The sequence below is a fragment of the Marmota flaviventris genome, chromosome 6 (assembly GCF_047511675.1).
Source record: "Marmota flaviventris isolate mMarFla1 chromosome 6, mMarFla1.hap1, whole genome shotgun sequence".
Lineage (NCBI taxonomy): Eukaryota > Metazoa > Chordata > Mammalia > Rodentia > Sciuridae > Marmota > Marmota flaviventris.
The window spans coordinates 34,314,794-34,333,771 of NC_092503.1; the positions used below are offsets into that span (position 1 = coordinate 34,314,794).

Here is an 18,978-nt window from a genome sequence, read left to right on the forward strand (position 1 = left end):
ACAATGTGGTTTTGAAAAGTTTTCTGGTTTAATTTTTAAAAAATCGCATACTACTTCAACTGGTCAAAGATACTTCATCTAGTAATAAATCCTTAGGAGAATTTTGTGACTATTCTTTGGTTAATTCTTAACCCAGCTCCCTAAAAATCAGAGCATCCTTTAGCCACCAAATAGTCCAAGGATAGAAGAGGTGATGTCATTAAAGAAAAATTGCCATTGCTTCCAGTGTTCACATACCCTAATAGAACTGATTTCAGGTCAAAGGAGCTCTTTTATGACAGCTAGTTTGGTTCTTAAGAGGCACTTTTTATATACAAGATAAAAACAGGTCTATGTGGCTTATGGCACCTTGGTTAATGATTAAAGGAGTCTTCCCTGAAAAACATTCTTTTGTACTCTGGAAGATTTTATGCCTTAGGATATGCTGAGGATGTTATACTGAGATTACACATGAGGCAGACTAGTTCTGTCTGATGAAGTAAGAGAAGGCTAATGGGGAAAGTGGGTAGGTTGTAGGAAGGGAAACCTATAGGATGCTAATAAATGCATTATATTTAAATTGAGGATGTGGAATCGATTTCCTTAAAAATAACAGAATACCTGCATCAACAATTTGTGTGCTACCCAGGAAATGTGGGTTCTAGTTTTCCAGTTGGAAGATCACCCTACCAAGAAACTGACCACTCTTGTCTTCTTTGTAGCTTTCAATAGTTTGTCACCATAACTTCCCCCATTTGCCTTACTTTAATGAGTTTTTGGCTTATAGTTTTAAAAATAAAGGCTGGGAGCCGAGGCGTTTACCTGCAATCCCAATTACTTAGAATCTGAGACAACAAATTGCTAGTTTGAGGCCAGCCTGGGCAAGTCAGTGAGACCCTGTCTCAGAAAGGACTAGGGATATAACTCAGTGGTAGAGAGCACTTGCCTAGCATGTGGGAGGACCTGGCTTCCATCCTTAGAAAGAAAACAAAAAAGACTTTATTTTGGGGTTCCAGAAGAGAAAGCTATGTGTAGTCATTGGCCATTGGTTTGATTTAAAAGTCCTATTTAAGAACATTCAAGTTTATCATCAAAGACTTAAAAATAAATATTAGCAAACAAATTTTTTTTCTTCATATTGTAAGTAATTCTTTGTTGGAACAAACTAAAAATGTGATGTCATTGTGCAGATACTAGAATTTCATAGAATTTATTTTATTTCAGAATATGTTGCTGGAAAAACAGAAGAAATGGATGTTCTTGGTTGCTTTTAAACAAAGAACATCTTCGTTCTCTGTTTGTTTGGAGTACCACAGCTGTTGTGCGAAATTACACACTTCTGTTGCAAAGTAAAACCAGAGCCAACTTTTTCTAAATTATAACTAGTTCTTGGACTTATTGTTTTGAATTGTGGTGGTGCATTAGCATTCAAAACCTCATAAAATCCAGTGTACATGTCATTGCAATCAGCTTTCACTTATTTATATATGAAACAGATGTTAAAATATACCTGTTACAGATATCAAAATCAGCATGTTTTTCTGTTTATACATAGCTGATTTCTCAAATTGAAGAGGGAGGTTTGGAAACTGAAGGCCTCTTACGAATACCTGGAGCTGCCATTAGAATCAAGGTAATGTAACCTTTTGGCTCTGTTAATGTACAATTTTATTGTTTAATTATACTTTTGCATTTTAAAGCCAACTTGTCCTCCCCACCCCTTATAGTTAACAAAGTGGATAAAATAAAACAATAAAACGTCTTAACACTTCACTTTATATTTAGGTTTTCTACAATCCCTTCTCTTTTAAGTTTTTATTTTTCAAAATTGCCATATTAATAACACTAGTCTAAAGAGAACATGATGACTCAAAATATTAATAGAGGGTTGTGGTGATAGGTTTATCAGGATGAGTAATAGCAACTGAGTTTTTATTTTTATTTTTACAGAAACATAAGCCTCTGGCACAATATGGCCCTTGACAATAGTCCCCATACTTTGTTAGTGTTGGCGAGCTGGCAGAATGAGTGTCCCAACCACACTCCCTATCATCACAGTTCCTTTTCTTTCTGTGGCCAGCTGATGCAAGTCTGGCTGGTAAAAGAGGCGAGGGGATTCCCAGACTTCCTAGTTTGGATCCCCCTTTGTCCTTACCTTTTCTTGTCTCCTCGGGGTCCTGTGCACCCTCCTGTTTTCAACTCTGTGCTCCAACTCCTGTTCTGGGGGATAAAACTTCCAGTGATTGCACAATAGATAATGGAATGACCCTGCAGGCAGGATGTACTACATATGTCTCCCAGAAGACATGCTTTTAAAGGAAGTTCTTTGTAACTATAACTACGTCTAGAAAATTCACCTGGCAGAAATGTTCAGTTAGCAGTCATTTACTATCTCTTTTACCCTATCTTTCAAATTCAGCTTTGACTCTAAACTGAGATAGCGCAGAGAAACTGCTTGCATGCTAGATATTGTCTGACTGAATTTGAAATTCTAAGAATAAATATGATCAAGGGAAGAGATCTTCTCTGTTCATTTCCTTAAGTCCTATTATCCTATTTGACAACTTCAGAGCTGACCAGGATGAGATGACGCTCAGTGGGTGCATGCTGCCGTTGCTTGTCACTGCTGGGCTTTGGTACTACTAGGATTGGAATTACTATTCATGTATTCCACAGTTTGCATCACCTAGTGATAAGTTTCCTTATTCCAAGACACTAGATTCAGCCAACTTGGCTCTTCCTACACAGTGATCTCATTTTAATAGGATTCCAGTAATGTGACATACCCTGCTGACAAATTTCAGCTTGTGTCCCCTGGGTTTGGTGTCTGGTACATAGAGGTCCCTGGAAAGGCTTTGCCTTGTTTGTAAGTTTTATAACTTGCCAATGTCTTTCTGCATTTATGAACATCTACGGCGAGTTCACCAGTCAATCATGGGCATTGTATGTGATTCAGGGATCAGCTCTTGAGAAATGGGTTCTCTTACAATGGAATGGAAACAGGTAATGTGGCTTCATATTACTTATGTCAGCACAAGTAGTGCTTCTCAGTTGACAGTTCAAAGCCTTTGGGCCCTCATGAGCACAGCATGATGGCAACCCCACAGGATCCAAGACAGGTTGACTTTAGTACAGAAATAGTGAATATATGTGGATTTTATTTTGTGATGGGAAGGCTGGCAGAAAGACAACTAGATGTAATTTCTACAACGGCCAATTAAGAAGATTCAGCTGGGTTAACCCAGCCTCTTGTCATCCACCAAATTATGCAGCAGCTGGTCCATTACAAATAATTTAACGATAAGAAGCAAAATTTTTGCTTTTCTCTTTTCTTCCCTGCCCTACTGGTTCTCCCTCTTTTCTTTTTCCTCTCTCCTTTTTCTGTTTTCTCTTTTCCTTCTCTCCCTCTGCCCTCACGTCTCCATTTCTAAGTTTACTTGCATACTTTTCTCTAATTATAAAAATAATGAAGGTAGAGGATGGGGTTTTGTTGGGAAGAGATAATGTGATAAAAGTCACCTTACAAGGAAAATAAAAACCATCTTGTGGGATCCTGGTTTCACCTAATAGAAGGAAGTAGCAAACTTTGACAGGATTTCTGACACGATAGAATTTATACCATGGTGTTTATTAAAAAAAAAAAAAAAAAAAAAAAAAAAGGCATGTCGAAAGTAGTGATTATTAAACTAAATTGACTTATTAGTTGTAGTTTTTGCCAGCAAGTTTTGCAGAGTCTGTGAGGTAAATGAGTAGGTATTTCCAATTCTAAGTGAACTCGGAATGCTCCCTTGAGTTAGTTGAAAGCAGAATGGCTGCATTTGAAGACGGGTATATTGATGTATTTTCATGCCTTGTTTGCTATAGGATTTGGTTTTCCATTTCCCAGAGGTGACTAATCAGACGTGATCTTCTGCTTTAGGGTGCAAAGATTGATTATGCATTTTGTTACACAAATACACTTATAAATAACTAATTGTCTCTTTTAAGTGATTTGTTTTAATATCTTGAAGAATTATTGTATCTAGGTGAAGCCCCTAAATAGAAGGACTATTTTAACTTTTAACTAATTTTTATGTTCTTTCATTACTAAAGTTTGAGTAATTTTTTTTTTTTATGTCTTGGCCTTAGGTACAATTTTTTCTTAGTAAAGTAAAACTGGGGTGGAGGTGGGGATAGTATTTTTCTGAGTAAAGGAAGTATTGACTTTTGATACTTCAATATGTCTTCTCAGAGTGGAATTCTTGTAAAGCAGAAAACATATCACACTCTCAGCAGGGGAAAAATGCACTTACTGATAGCCATCCCCCCGCCCCCCTTGTCTCTTTCAGAATCTTTGCCAAGAACTAGAAGCAAAGTTTTATGAAGGGACATTTAATTGGGAAAGTGTCAAACAGCATGACGCAGCCAGCCTGCTGAAGCTCTTCATCCGGGAGCTGCCCCAACCCCTGCTCAGCGTAGAGTATCTCAGAGCCTTTCAGGCTGTGCAGAGTAAGTGCCATCCCTCTTTGATGCTAGAGCCATCTATGTTGTTTTAAATGCATTTGGCAGGGTGAGGCAGCTAACCAGGTGTACCCAAGTAGACACATTTTGACTCATGGATGATGGTAGGTGCTCTAATACCTCAGGCTGTTTCCCTTTTCTTTTACAAATATACATGTCTGCATAAATAGGCTACAGGATGTTCTCTTTGGGTACAGGTTAATTGCTTGGCATTTAAACAATACAATTGAAAGTTAAAACCCAGAAACTTAAGTACTTCTCTAATAGGAGTTGCAGAAGATCTCTGATGCGTTTTTTTTTTTTTTTTCTTGCCAAGTGTTAAAAGCAACACTTACAGGAGAAGCTGTGGATTAACAGTTGTCATAAAAGCACAAGGAGATGTAGTAGAGTCTGTGAGCATTTTCCCTGAAAAATTAAATTTGGAAATTGTTGTGAGGAAGCATGGGACAGAGCACTTTGCTGCTTCATTGGTGGAGGACACAGACTTGTTGTGTGTTGCAATTTTGTGGTCTTGGTCAAGCTCCAAGTTAATGTCTGTTATAGTTCTTGATTCCCTTTTCAGGGAACACAGCGATCTTATAAGGGTTATGTACCGGCACAATTATCCCTTTTACTCTGAGAGTCCATTAGAAAAGAAAGAACGCTGTCAACATGTTTAAGCAACCTTATCTTTAGCTTCCAGACTGGGACACTTTTGAGTGAAAGAGGGGCACTGTTAATAATTATGGTGAGCTACTATGTCAATCAGAACGGTTCCAGGTTATTCTTAAAGCATACAATATTGAGATGAATTCATGAGTCATTTTGTACCATAACATTTCTTCAAAATTTATAAGGGAAACATGAAATATGTTTAGAAGTATTTTTTTAACAGATTTCATCTTTAAACAGAAGAAACCATCTTATGCTTAAAATATTTTTTAATGGTTAAATTGTGTTATTTTGCATACATCTCCTGATAGATTAAAGGGCCACATTTATTGCTGACAAATGCTGGCATGATTCTAAATATACATAAATATTACTTAAATGGGTTGAGGACTACTGAAGATCATAGATTCAATGTTTATAATGTAGCTCTTAGACTCTTTTAGTTGCTGTTTGGTTTCCTAATTCATTGCACAAACACATATTAAACACCAACTGTGTTCCAAGACCCTGTTTTACTTATTCCTGTTGAAATTAGTGGACTCGTCCCATGTATTTGTTTACTCACCATTAAAAGAAACACAAGATGCACCCTGATGCCATGTCATGGAAGGTCCAATCTTCTGTGTCTTTTCATTGGGGAATAATTATCTCACAGAAGTTAAAATTATTTCCAAAGCACTGTTGTGTGTCTGCAAACATAAGGCCGCTCGTCATATGATCACAGTTGGAAGTGAGCATTCTGAGGGAGAGGAAGCTCTTGGCAGCTGCTCCACTGATCTCCCACAAACTCTCTCAACCAGGCTTGCTGCTCAGTCGTCGTTGCATCTTACATTTTACTGTAATGTTTATGCCAAATAACTTTTTTGCTTGAAAATATAAAGAAAAATATTCAATAAAGAAAAGAGTTCAGATCTATCTAATCTATCTGCAGATCTTCCAACCAAGAAGCAACAACTGCAGGCTCTGAACCTCCTTGTCATCCTCCTGCCGGATGCAAACAGAGACACACTGAAGGTCAGCTGGGATAATTTACATTAAATATCCTTTAGGACATAGCATAGTGATTTTTCATTATTTTCAGTACAACAATGTGATGTTTACCTTGGAAAGATTAGTAGAAGTTTAAAAGGAAAAGACTTCTAAGGACTGATGGGGAGGGAAAGTGTTTAATTCTTTATTAACTTATTATGTTGGTTGTTGTTCATATTACTAGGTTTTGCATTTTAGGTTTTTCTATAACATTTCTTCTACCAAAACAGATGATTAAGGTTCATTTGATTAATGAAAACAATGGATATCTTTTTGTTTCCTATTTTTCTACATTTTCCAAATTCTGTTTAATGAGTTTGTATTAATAAGGTTAATAATATTTAAAATGAAAATCCTAAGACTCACTAATATAAATACAACCCACTATTGCCTAAGGATGTTGATCTTTTGTAGTTCCAAAGGGTAGAGTTTTTGAAATAAGTTGTTAATGGTGACTTAAACTATTTGTTAGCCTAAAGATCGACCAACTCAAATTCTAGTTATTTCTCTAAGGACTTTTTTTCTGATTTATATAATTTTGAAATGATTTGTTCTAATATTCATATGTTTTAATGCCACTTATTATAAGTGTTATTAGAGGCTCTTATAATCAGTATGAATTGTTCCACATTGATTTATTTTCCTCAAGGGCCAGAGTTTATGGAGTAGTTATAAAGGCTTAATTATAAACTTTTATAAAAGAAAAAGGGAATTTCAATATAATTTTGAGAGAATATTTACTTTAATTTTTGCCATTACCATAAAAATTGTTTTATGTAGGTAGAGCAGGACCCTTGCCTTTTTATTCCCTGCATTTTTTTTCTATTTAAAGTTAAATATCATGTTGAGAAATTTCATGTAAAGAAAAATCAGCATTTGGTCAGTCTTGAGAATTTTTTTTCTTCATCTTATAAAAACTCTTTGAACTGTAAGTTCATGGGCAGTAGTAGTTCTCTAATGCACTTGGAATGAACGTAACTATTCAACTTTTTTGGATAAAGCACTTCCATGAGGATGACTAGGGGCAATGCACTACTTCTCCAACAGGAGAATGTCTAAAGAGTTTTCTCCCTTTTCTATGTCAGAAACAAATCTTCTATTCTACTGATTGTCAAATGCATGACTTGGAAGGCAATATTAGGGTAGGTTTGGTTTTTGTGGCAGAGACTGATTCTAGGACTAGTTACACTCAGATATTGCCATAGCAGGGCTACTGTGTAAGAATGTGTAGATTGTTGCTGAAATGGGTCCAGGACAGAGTGGGGCTGATTTTTCTGCCTGTCCTCTAATTACCAGCCATGCCCTTGATATAGTTTCCACTATGTAGGAAGATTGGGGAACATCTTTTTCTTACTCACATAAAAATGCCTGTTGGCATGACAGCCCTGTGAACAAGGAGTGGAAGGTGAAAAGTGAAATACACATAATTCCTTAAAATATAGATATATTCAAATAAATTGTCCGAGTTTTAGAAGAAAACGCTGATTCCAGTATGTTTGCTATTGGGCTGGTCTAGAAATCTTTGGACTTTGCCTTCCAAGTCTGAGGCATATTCTTTTAACAATTGTGTTTAAAAGTGTATGTTTAAAATTTAGGGTTAATTTCTATTTTGCATGTAAGTTTACTAGAAGATAATTTTATAATGGAGAAGGATTTTTTGATCAAAATTTGGGAGATGCAAATAAGTAATTTTACATATTGACTTAAGCTTTAGTGACTCAAATAGCCAACATTGATGGTTTCAAGCAAGAATTCTAATGGAAGCTTGTAATGGTATATCATAAACCATAAATTAATAAACTTTAAATTTACTTCTACGAAAGGAAAAGGAAACACATTGCAATGTAATTTTAGGAAACTTAATGCAGAGTTCCTGTGATGTATCCAGTGCTTGCATTATTCCTCAGCTATCAGGAGAAAGAGGATCATGTGTGTGCTTTGTGTAGAGTATTTCCACAGCAAATCTAAGGAGACACCAGGCATACCTATAAAGTGACAGGTGTCTTTGGGCAAGCTGCTTAATCAAAATTATTTGTTTTGAATTATTGTGCATTTGGACTCTTGATCATACTTACCTTTGATTTAGAGAATTAGAAGAATGATTTTAAAATATCAAGAGGAGATCCATGTTAATATAATTACCCATATGTATTCTTTTTATAGTTTTATTATATATTTTGTCTCAATCCTTGCAAGCTACGAGACTGAAATATCCATTTTACAACTGAAAAAATTTAAAGTACAGATATATAAAAGGATTTGCCCTAAGACCACACATAACTAAGGAATAACTGTGCTGGGATTCAAATGCGTATTTTCAAGGAAAGGAACTGTAATGACTCATCACAAAGGAAATACTTTTTTTAAAAAAAGAACAGTTCTTACAGTGTTTTTTTAAAAGTTATCAATCTTTTATTTTTTATTAGTTGTTCATGATAATACAATGATCTTGACATATCATACATTTGATTCAAATGTATAATAATTTCTCATTTTTCCAAGTGTACAGGTTGCAGTATCACATTGGTTATATGGCCACCAGTTCTTAGTTTGTGGAAAAAAAAATACTGCAGTTCTTTCAGCAAGGCAAGGCTAACATCTTATTAAATTTGTATCTTCTTTCCTCCTTTCTCCCAGTCCCTTCCTCCTGCTAGATAGCATCCTGATATTAATATTTCGAATATTTTTGCATGTGCACACCATGATTAAAATAATTACCTATTTTTTTTTTTTTTGGTAATTTATGCTCATAAAGAAACACACTGGTCCCTAAACAATTGTTCTAGTCTCCGTGGAACAAAATTAATCATTTTTCTCTTGAGAACTTGTTTCTATTGGAACACTAGGCTTGGATCACAGATATTAGATATACAAAATCTTGCTAGATATTAAGGATCTATCTTTGTTTCAACTTTCCAAGGTCTATAGAGCAGCTAAACTTAATGCAAGATCAACCTGTTAGTACTTAAGGCTTTTTGTTTGTTTGTTTGTTTTCCCTGAAATCTTGTGAAAGACAGTTTGTATTTTGTTTTGTCTTACCATTATAATATATTTGGTATAGTATTCTTTTTTAGGTAGAAATTTTGGGCTAACTGTGCAAACATGACTGTTTTAGTCATTTGTTGAGTCTAGAAACAAAGGCCAAATAGATCTTCAATTAAATTTCTTCTCCACATTTGTAGTTGTGTGAACTCTAGCAAGTTACTTAACCTTCTTGAAAACATAATTTTCTCCCCTGTAAGGTGGGGATAAGTACAACATCTGTCTTCTCTAAGGATAGAGCTGATCTCTGTACTGTGTTTTAATGCACTGCCATGCCCATAGAGAACTTCAAATACCTGTGCATCGGTGATTATTCTAGACAAATTAAGAAGGCAAAAGGAGAACTTGAAGCCATGTCAGAGCAGGCTGACCTGAGCTGCTGGTGACTCTTGGGGAGGGCAGGTGCAGAGGAGACTGGGCATCTGCAGTAGAGTTAGAAGCGGGTAACATCTGAGAATAATCTAGCCTATTTGATTGAAAGATTCCCTTTCTTTCATTCAGTAAGAATTATCTTCTCCTTCATCTTTCCTCTTTTCCCTCATTCCTCGTGTCAATCTTCATTCTTTTTAGGTTCCAGTTAACTATTGAGTGCTTTCACTGAAGGCAAATGAAACTCAGGGTGAATGGGTCTTTTTAACATTTAAGTCCCAAGTTTTAATTTTGCAAATATAATAAATATTCAAATATTTCATTTACCATAGTATATTTGTTGCTCAATTTAAGTTTTTGTAGGTGTTCTACATCTGAGAAAATGGGACAAAATGGGTTAAGGACTTTTTTTTTTCTTATAATCCCTAGAGATAAAACTATAGCACGTTCTAAAATAAGTGGATCTTTGTATGATATTTTAAGCTATTTTTCAATGCTCCATGGCTCCTAGAGGCTTAGTAGGTTCCTAGTTCAGATGGTACACTCTCTGCCTCCTGCAGACCACACAAACTATGGTTCTTCACAGAAGCCAAGTACTGTCTCAGGGTGGACTGGCCAAAGGAAAAAGCTTCCAGAATAAGGACTGTGGGGTGTGGCTGGCTGACTGTGGTTTTACACATCTTAGTTTTTAAGTGACATAAAAATCTTGTCTGCTTCAGTGCTTTAATCTCTTATCTCCATGTACAAAACAAATCTCATGGTCATTTCTCTTTTAGGCCCTGCTGGAATTTCTCCAAAGAGTCATAGATAATAAAGAGAAAAATAAAATGACAGTCATGAATGTAGCAATGGTCATGGCCCCAAATCTCTTTATGTGTCATGCATTGGGTCTGAAGTCCAATGAACAACGAGAGTTTGGAATGGCAGCTGGGACAGCAAACATCATGCACTTATTGATTAAGTATCAGAAACTTCTATGGACAGTAAGTATATGTTTTTGAACAGCATTAATGACCATAGAATTTCTTTGCATAATTATTTATAACAATTTTGAACGTGCTTTTATGAAGCAGATATAAAAATGTAATGTTCTTTTTTTAATGGTTTAATAAACACATTATATTTTTGTTACCAGTTTTATAAGATTGTATTTAAAATTTGTGAGTGCAGAAATTAAAAGCATTTTATTCACACAGGTAAGGAGAATCTTGTGAATTTCTATTTACATTTTTTTTTTTTTTGGTACTGGGGATTGAATCCAGGGGTGCTCTTCCACTGAGCCACAATCCCAGCCCTTTGTATTTTTTACTGGTCCTTTCACTACCCCTGTAGTTCCCCATTTACAATTTTCCTTCCTGTCTGAGATTCAAAGGCCTTGTGCTAGGTAGGCAAGGACTCTACCACTGAGCCACACCCCCAGCCTTATTTTATTTATTTATTTATTTTTTTAATTTGGAGATGGGTCTTGGTTGGCCTCAAATTTGTGATTCTCCCATCTTAACCTCTGGATCAGCTGGAATCACAGGTGTATATCAACTTGCAAGGCAGGGTTATTGTTTTTGTTTTTGTTTTTTTGTACCGGGGATTAAACCCAATGGGGCTTTATCACTGAGATACAGCTCATTCCTTTTTATTTTTTATGACAAGGCCTTGCTAAATTGTTGCAACTGGCCTCAAACTTGTCATCCTCCTGCCTCAGCCTCCCGAGTCACTGGATTACAGGCATGTGCCACCATGCCTGGCAGAAGCTGTTTTAAAGAGCTATTGCTATCTTGACTTCAGTTTATTCACTGCTATTTTTCATAGACCTATTATTTGAAGGGACACACATTTTGTACCTTGATTGCTGAGACTGTCTTGAAAATGGTTTTCCCATTTCACCCTTGAGTTTAAGTTTTGACAGATAATCAGGACATAGTGATTGATGATAGGTTTAGTTGATTAAGACCTCATTTTCTAGTGAAATTTAGAATTTGAGTGAGAGGCATTTAGAAAAACAAACTAAAGTTCTAAGCAAAATTATAGTATTGAAAATTTTAATCTTTTATTGACGGTAACCCCAGATATTTTGTTAAAAAAGCAAAGTGATATTATCTAGATTCTGAACTCTTTATTTTTATAAAATATAAAATATATAAAATATATGCTCTATAAAGGCAACTGATACAGGTCAGGTCAAAATTATTTTTAAAAATCATCCAGTTATTAAGTATTAATTTTTTAAATGCTAATTTTATTTCATGTTTATAGTTTGGTAATGACAATGAAATATATTTTAGTTAACATGATTCTAAGGATCAATTTTTCCTGGATTATTGCTAGCTCCCTGTTGGCTCTTGTTTGTTGGTAAACTTTTCTTTTCCTGACAAAAGAGGCCTCTTATTAGAGGGGGACTGTAGGTTATCTACAGGGGCTGCAGAGAGGTGATGGCAAAGGAAAATTCGAAGTAGTGGGCCTGTACTACTAATCCCCTAAAGGAGTCTTGGTCTTGATATCCATGGCATGGAAGAAGTCACTATGCCTTTGAACTTCACAAAGCCTCTTTGGAACCTTACACAATGGGTGGTCAATTTTATCCTGTGGTTGCTCTTTTTTTTTAAAGAGAGAGAGAATTTTTTAATATTTTTTAGTTTTCGGTGGACACAACATCTTTGTTTGTATGTGGTGCTGAGGTTCGAACCCGGGCCTCACGCATGCCAGGCGAGCGCGCTACCGCTTGAGCCACATCCCCAGCCCCTGTGGTTGCTCTTTATCATATTATTCATTTAAGAAGTGTACATTATCTTTTCATAGATTTAATGACTAGTAAAAATGCAAAATTGCAGAGTCTTATTAAGTAGAACTTGTATGCCTCTCAAAATTCAATAAAGAAATGTTTGTAGTTCTAAAATGGTAACCTGTCTTTTTCTTCCCCAAACTAAATTTCTTTTTTTCTATAGATTCCCAAGTTTATTGTCAATCAAGTGAGGAAGCAAAACACTGAAAGCCATAAAAAGGACCGAAAAGCCATGAAGAAATTACTGAAGAAAATGGCTTATGACCGAGAAAAATATGAAAAGCAAGATAAAAGTACAAATGATGTAAGAAAATTGTAAAGATCTGTATTTATTCATTTGCATTGTTTCTATAGTGAGATTTTCTATCACTTGCTAAGCGCTGGTACTACACATGAGTTAATGTATTGATAACAATAGCTATCCTCTGTTACTCCCAGTGATAAGTGTTGACAGCTGGCCAGGTTTGGTGACTCAGCATGTGACCCATTAATGGGGAGCAAAGAAATATAACAAGAATGAGCAACTCACACACTCAGGACTCCCACAGAGACTCTGTTGCCTACTGACTATATAGTATCTAGCAAGTGAAAAATCTCCTTCATGAACCTTTTTTTTTTTTTTTTAAATTTTCTGTGGGGTCAAACCCAGGGGCACTTAATCACTGAGCTACATCCATAGGCCTTTTATTTATTTTTAAGTTATAGGTGGACACAATATCTTTATTTTATCTTTATGTGGTGCCGAGGATCGAACCCAGTGCCTCAAGCATGCGAGGCAAGTGCTCTCCCTCTGAGCCACAATCCCAGGCTCTTTATTTTATTTTGAGGCAGTGAAGCCCTAAGCAACTTAAGAGAGATCCTAAGTTGCTGAGGTTGGTTTTTAACTTGCAATCCTCCTGTCTCAGCCTCTGAAGCCCTGGGAATACAGGTATGAGCCACCACACAGGACTGCTAGTTTTTCATCTGTAAAATGGGGGAAAACAATTTAGACAAACTGGCTAATGTTGGTATAGGGCTTAGGATTGTTCTTGGACTTAAGTATCCAAAGGTTCTCAATTTGATCAGAAGAATTTTGAGTTATATTCTAAAGAAATTAAGACATTTTGAACAAAAAATATCTCACTATCAGTATTTTAGAAAGGTCTGTAAGAATGTATTGACCACAGAATTTGCAATAAAACGTGCATGAAAACGTTTATGAATTGAGTTACCAAAGCTCTAGCATAGGATCATGAAATGAAGGGTTTCTATTGTTCTGTTGGGGTGTGAGTACACCCCTCGGCACCATGGTGGAGGTTGTCCAGTTACATGCTGACATCTTGTGGAACCTTTTGAAAATGCAGTAATCGGCCTTTGTCTGCTGCTTCTGCATTGGCCTGCTGAGAGAGCTAGTAATGATATGACCCAAATTTTCTCCTAAATGGATATACAGCTTTCTTGGCATTGTGAAATTTTAAATAAATTTTCAGTGCCCTTAAAAGCACATAAAATGATATAGTGAAATAACAAGATTTTCATATTTTTTTGAAGTAGGACTTGATATTATAGGGCTGGGGAGGATTTTTGACGAATCATTTTAACTTTAGAATTCTTTATTACCTTCAACACCATTATAAATATTGGATATCTTGTTTTGTAGCCCTAATTATTCATATTGACTTTATAGCCTCGTCTCTCTATAAGGCAGTTATACTGTGGTACTGAGCCTTTAGTAGACCCTTGGGAGATACCTTTTTCATGGTAAGTCCTTAACAAAAAGTGAAAAGGTTATTTTCTAGAGGGAAATGTTTATTTTTTTTGTCACTTACAGAAAGAGCATTAATTTTTATTTCTTCTGTTTGCACCTTTGAACTAATTAGATATAAGCTGGGCAGAAAATTATCTCTGCCCTATTGAAAAGCTACATTGACATTTTAAGGCCTGAAATTTGAGTCTGCTTTTTCATATATTAGCTGTAACTTTAATAGTTTTTGGTTTTCCCCGATATTTGGTTTTCTTTGTTGTCCTACAATTTAGTTATTCACTTAACAAGATGCTACTGCTTCCTGGATGTCAAGCTCCCACTCAGGTTAGGTATGCAGAGGCAGCTGGTGCAAGGGACTTGCCCTCAGGGAGCCAGGAGAGGGATGTAGCTCAGAGGTGCTGGAGGTGAGTGATTGGAGCATGGTCAGGCTGGAAAGCAGGCAGTAGACACCAAAGAGCCTATAGGGAGTCAAACTGAGATATGGAAAATGAGGTGTTACTCAGGCGTCACCAGACCTGATCTAATCTGATCTAACCCTCAGTGGGAGCTTCCTGGCCTCACTGCCCATGGGGAGGTCTGTTTGACCTGTCATTGTGGTTGAGAATCTTTAATCAATTTCCAGAATTTATTTTTCAAGTTGCTGTCATTTTAATGGGGAGAGTAAATAGGCACAGAAAATAATTACTGAAAAAAATAAAAGTACTAGGCAAGTTCAAATACTATAGCTATATGGTGGGTCAGGAAGTTCAGAATTTTGCATAAGTTTCAATCAGTTGGCAGAGTTTCAAAATTAAAAGATTTAATGTAAGTTTGAAATGCCATCTTCATGACAAATTGGACGTAGGGGTATCCCATGTCCCCAGAGGAGGGTCCTGATTTCCTCCAGGGTAGCAATGGCTTGGATCTGAATTGGAGAGGATTTTTTTGGATGGGCCATGGGCCATCATCCCCCTTTATTCTGTCTTGTCGCTCTACTTTATTGACCATCTGAAAACATTCAGATATTTCACATGAAACTATGGGCACAGCACTGCCTAAGATGTTTTAAATAGTGTATTGGGCGTTATTTTTAGGCATTTGAGCTACATTATTGAACAAAACAGATTAGTCTTGGAGAGCTTAAATTCTTTTTGCATTGAACCTTGGGCCTTGTACATGGTAGTCAAATACCCTACCACTGAGCTATGGCGTAAGCTTAAGTTCTTGAAATAATTGGTGTGTTCGTCTTTGGTCAGTGCTCTAAAAATAATTAACAGAGCCAAAAAGGGGGAATCTGGAGAGAAGCCATCACGATATTGTTAGTCTGGGTCTTATTTATTCAAGCAAAGCCATGGAGGAGCACAGGGAGTCCAACTGTGGGTCTATCCTTGAAAACTCATTATAGGAAGAGGGAAGAGCCTTGCCACAGCCTTAAGGCAGGAACTCGCTTGGGGTATTTGAGGACTAGTAAGGAGTGAATGTGCCCAGTTGGTCAACTGGATGGCAGTATAAATGAGGTTAGATGGAAAATGAACCAGAGTACATATTCCTGAAGATCATCATTAGGAATTTGGATTTACCCAGAGTAAAATATGTTCATTTCAAGGTTTTGAGTAAAGACACAAAAATTCATTTTGAAACGTTACTTTCAGTTGTGTAAAGTGTACACATAAGGGGCCCAAAGCCCAAACAGGGAAAGTATGTGGATGGTTCTTGCAATCAAGGTGAGAGACGATGAGGAGGCATACCCGAGTATCAATATTGAAAGTGAAGGCGTGGTTGAATTCTGGATATTTTTTGAAGCTAGGACTATTGGGATTTCTTGCAAGAAATAATTTGAGTTGTAAAGAGAAGGAAGTAAAAACTAACTCAAAGGCTGTAGCCTGAGAACTTAGAGGGTAGAGTTGATATGGGGAAGGTTGTGATTTTATTTTGGGGCTTATTGAGTGTCAGATGTATGTTGCTCATCTAGTTGGAGGAAAAAAATCAGGTCATACTGACTGGTTGGCAAGGAGCATAGAGAGGCAGGGCCAGAGGAACAGCAGGAACTGGTTCAAGGGCTATCACAGCCTTCTCATCATGTCTCACACACAACTCTGGAAGATTGAGCCCTAGGAGTTCCATGATTATATTTGCATTTTAGAACAGCCACTATGATAGGAGAAGGGAAAACTGGAAACAGGAGGGTTGGTGGGAGATGCTGGGTAATTGGTAGATTGCCTTTGGAAAATACAGTGGCAAAGATCTGATATCTACTGTTGGATTTCTGTTGCCATAGAAGTCTATATCAGCCCAAATTAGAAATAATCCAAAAGAATAGAGGTGACCAGTCATGGCATACTTAGAGTGGAATACTATGAAAATGCACAAGTACTGGGGAAAAAAGTTATACTGCAATATTTGTTAAGGACAGTGCCTTATTTATTTTTGGTGAATGCTTACCAGGTCAGGCATGATGGTAAACATTTTACAAACATTATCATGATGGTAGTCTAGTTGGAGTATATTCCTTTGATTTTTTTCCTCAGATGAGGAAAGTGAGGATCAGCAGTGTTTAAAAATCATTTATTATAATTTGTTATATATAATAGCAGAATGCCTTTCGATTCATAGTACACATATAGAGCGCAATCTTAAGCTGATCTAGATAGTAAGTCATGGAGCAGGAATTTGAAACCAAATCTGGTTGTCTTTTAATCATGGATTTTACCATTATCCTCTACTTCTCCATGGACCACAGAACTGTAAGAAGGAAATATACCAAAATGCTGAGTTTATGGTTGGTAATGAACATGGATTGCTGCTGTTAGAAGTTTTATATAAAACTTTTAAAACAGTCTTGGGATGGAGCCAAGGCCCAGTTGGGAATGGAAAGAAGTTTAGATGATGAGCCAGTGGGACCCATAGGACATGGATACTGGTTGGATGTAAGGAGGGTAGAAGGAATATTGAACGACTTACCTAATTTTGCTAGGATGGCTTTATCAGCAAGATAATGTATCAAGCAAAGGGAACAGACTTGAAATATCAGTTTTTTATGTCTTGGGTTAATATGACTGTGTGAATTGACTACATGGGTGCAAAGTTCATGGAGCATCCAGGGGCGGAGGTGCCTAGAGATTGTAATGGAAGCCATACAGTGTGCTTCACAGCACACAAGCTGGATATGTAGAATGAGATAATAAAAGCATAGACAGATCTTTGGGGACACTAATATTTAAGTAGTGATCCAATGAAGAGGGCAGTAGAGCTGGTAAGAGGCTATGAAGTAATAATGTTTTAATTAGTTTTTTCTGCTTACCGTGACCAAAAGACTTGACAAGAACAATTCAAGTAGGAAAAATTTATTTGGGGGCTCCTGGTTTCAAAATTCTCAGTCCATAGATAGCTGGCTCCATTCCTCAGGGCTTGAGGTGAGGCAGAACATATGGCACCAGTATGTAGTGGAGGAAAGCAGGTCAAGACATGGCCACCCAGAAGCAGAGAGAAAGAGCTCTGCTCAACAAAGACAAAATCTATACCAAATAATCACCTCCTGCAGCCACATCCTATTAGTCTGTTGTTACCACCTAGTTAATTAATCCCTTCTAGGGAATTAACACACTGACTAGGTTAAGGCTCTCATAACCCTATCATTTCACCTCTAAGCTTTCTTTCATTGTCTCACATGAGCTTTTGGGGAACACCTAATATCTAAACTATAACAAATAGGAAGTAACATTAAATTGAGCCAGGTGTGGTGGCACATGCTTTAATCCCAGCAATTTGGGATACTGAGGCAGGAGGATCACAAGTTCAAAGCCAGCCTCAGCAATTTAGCAAGACACTCTCTCAAAATAAAAACGGGGGTTGGCGGGTGGGTGGGGAATGGGGAGGGATGTGGCTCAGTGGTTAAGTACCCCTAGGTTCAATCTCTGGTACCCCCCCCCCCAAAAAAAAAAAAAAGTTGAAGAATGTGTACTGTCTTAGAAGCACAGGCAGGAAGAGCAAAAATAGAGCTGGGTTAGTAGTACCAGTATGACAGGGAGGAGGTGGTTTACGTTGGATAAAGGTCCAAGGGCTTTTGCATTTGAAGGTCAGTTATGACTTTGCCATAGTATTGCCGGTGAGTATTGATGGCAGAAGACAGATTTCCAGGGATTGGAGAGTAAAAGAGATTATAGATTATGAAAATTCATCAAGGTAATATTTTTAAAATTTTGCATGCTATTAAATCTAACTATACATAATTGGGCATTCATGTTATTAAGATATGCTTGACTAGATAAATTAATAGTTTGAGCCAGGTTGTAAGACGCACTCAATTTACCTAATAAGACAAATGCTTTTAATGACTACAGCATATGAAATACTACCTGTTATCACAGGAAGAAACAATTGGAGAAAATAACAACATTGTGAACCATTAAAAATAACCATTTGCTGATAGGTTTTGATTTGTAGGGATTGATGTCCCTCACACACTTAGCAGAAGCTATATGGCTTCAGCATACAGCTCTAGCACTGCCATTAATGAGTGCAAGTTATTTAATTTTATAAGCTAGGGTGAGATTAGTGGTGTTAGCCAGAGTTTTCCATGGAAGCATCTATAGTATATAGAAATAAAAAACATTGTTAAGCCACTCCTTAGATCTACTGAGTCAGAATCTTCCAAAGTGGGACTTGAGTATGTGAATTACATTGAAACTGTAAGGGAACACCCTCATTTGGTATGTGTATGTATATATAATTTCCTTAATTGTACCACAGATCTTTTTTCTAACATGCACAAAAGTAGAAATTGCATGAACCCCAACATCAATAAAAAATACATTTTTTTTCTAGTTAGATCCTGTTCCCCACATTTTTTTTTCTTTTAAGAAAATCAGACATCCCATTTTTTTCCCCATAATTACTTCTCTGACTGATA

At 36.7% G+C, this 18,978-nt stretch overlaps 1 protein-coding gene across 4 annotated transcripts in view; it reads left to right on the top strand.

Moving 5' to 3' along the window:
• Arhgap18 (Rho GTPase activating protein 18) overlaps nt 1-18,978 on the top strand; it is a 147,754-nt gene that overhangs the window by 93,326 nt on the left and 35,450 nt on the right. For all 4 annotated transcript variants that reach the window (XM_027947389.2, XM_027947388.2, XM_071613036.1 and 1 more), the window contains exons 8-12: nt 1,535-1,612; nt 4,308-4,467; nt 6,062-6,144; nt 10,347-10,553; nt 12,510-12,650. In XM_027947389.2, the coding sequence (XP_027803190.1) occupies nt 1,535-1,612; nt 4,308-4,467; nt 6,062-6,144; nt 10,347-10,553; nt 12,510-12,650 (669 nt within the window). The remainder of the gene's footprint in view (nt 1-1,534; nt 1,613-4,307; nt 4,468-6,061; nt 6,145-10,346; nt 10,554-12,509; nt 12,651-18,978) is intronic.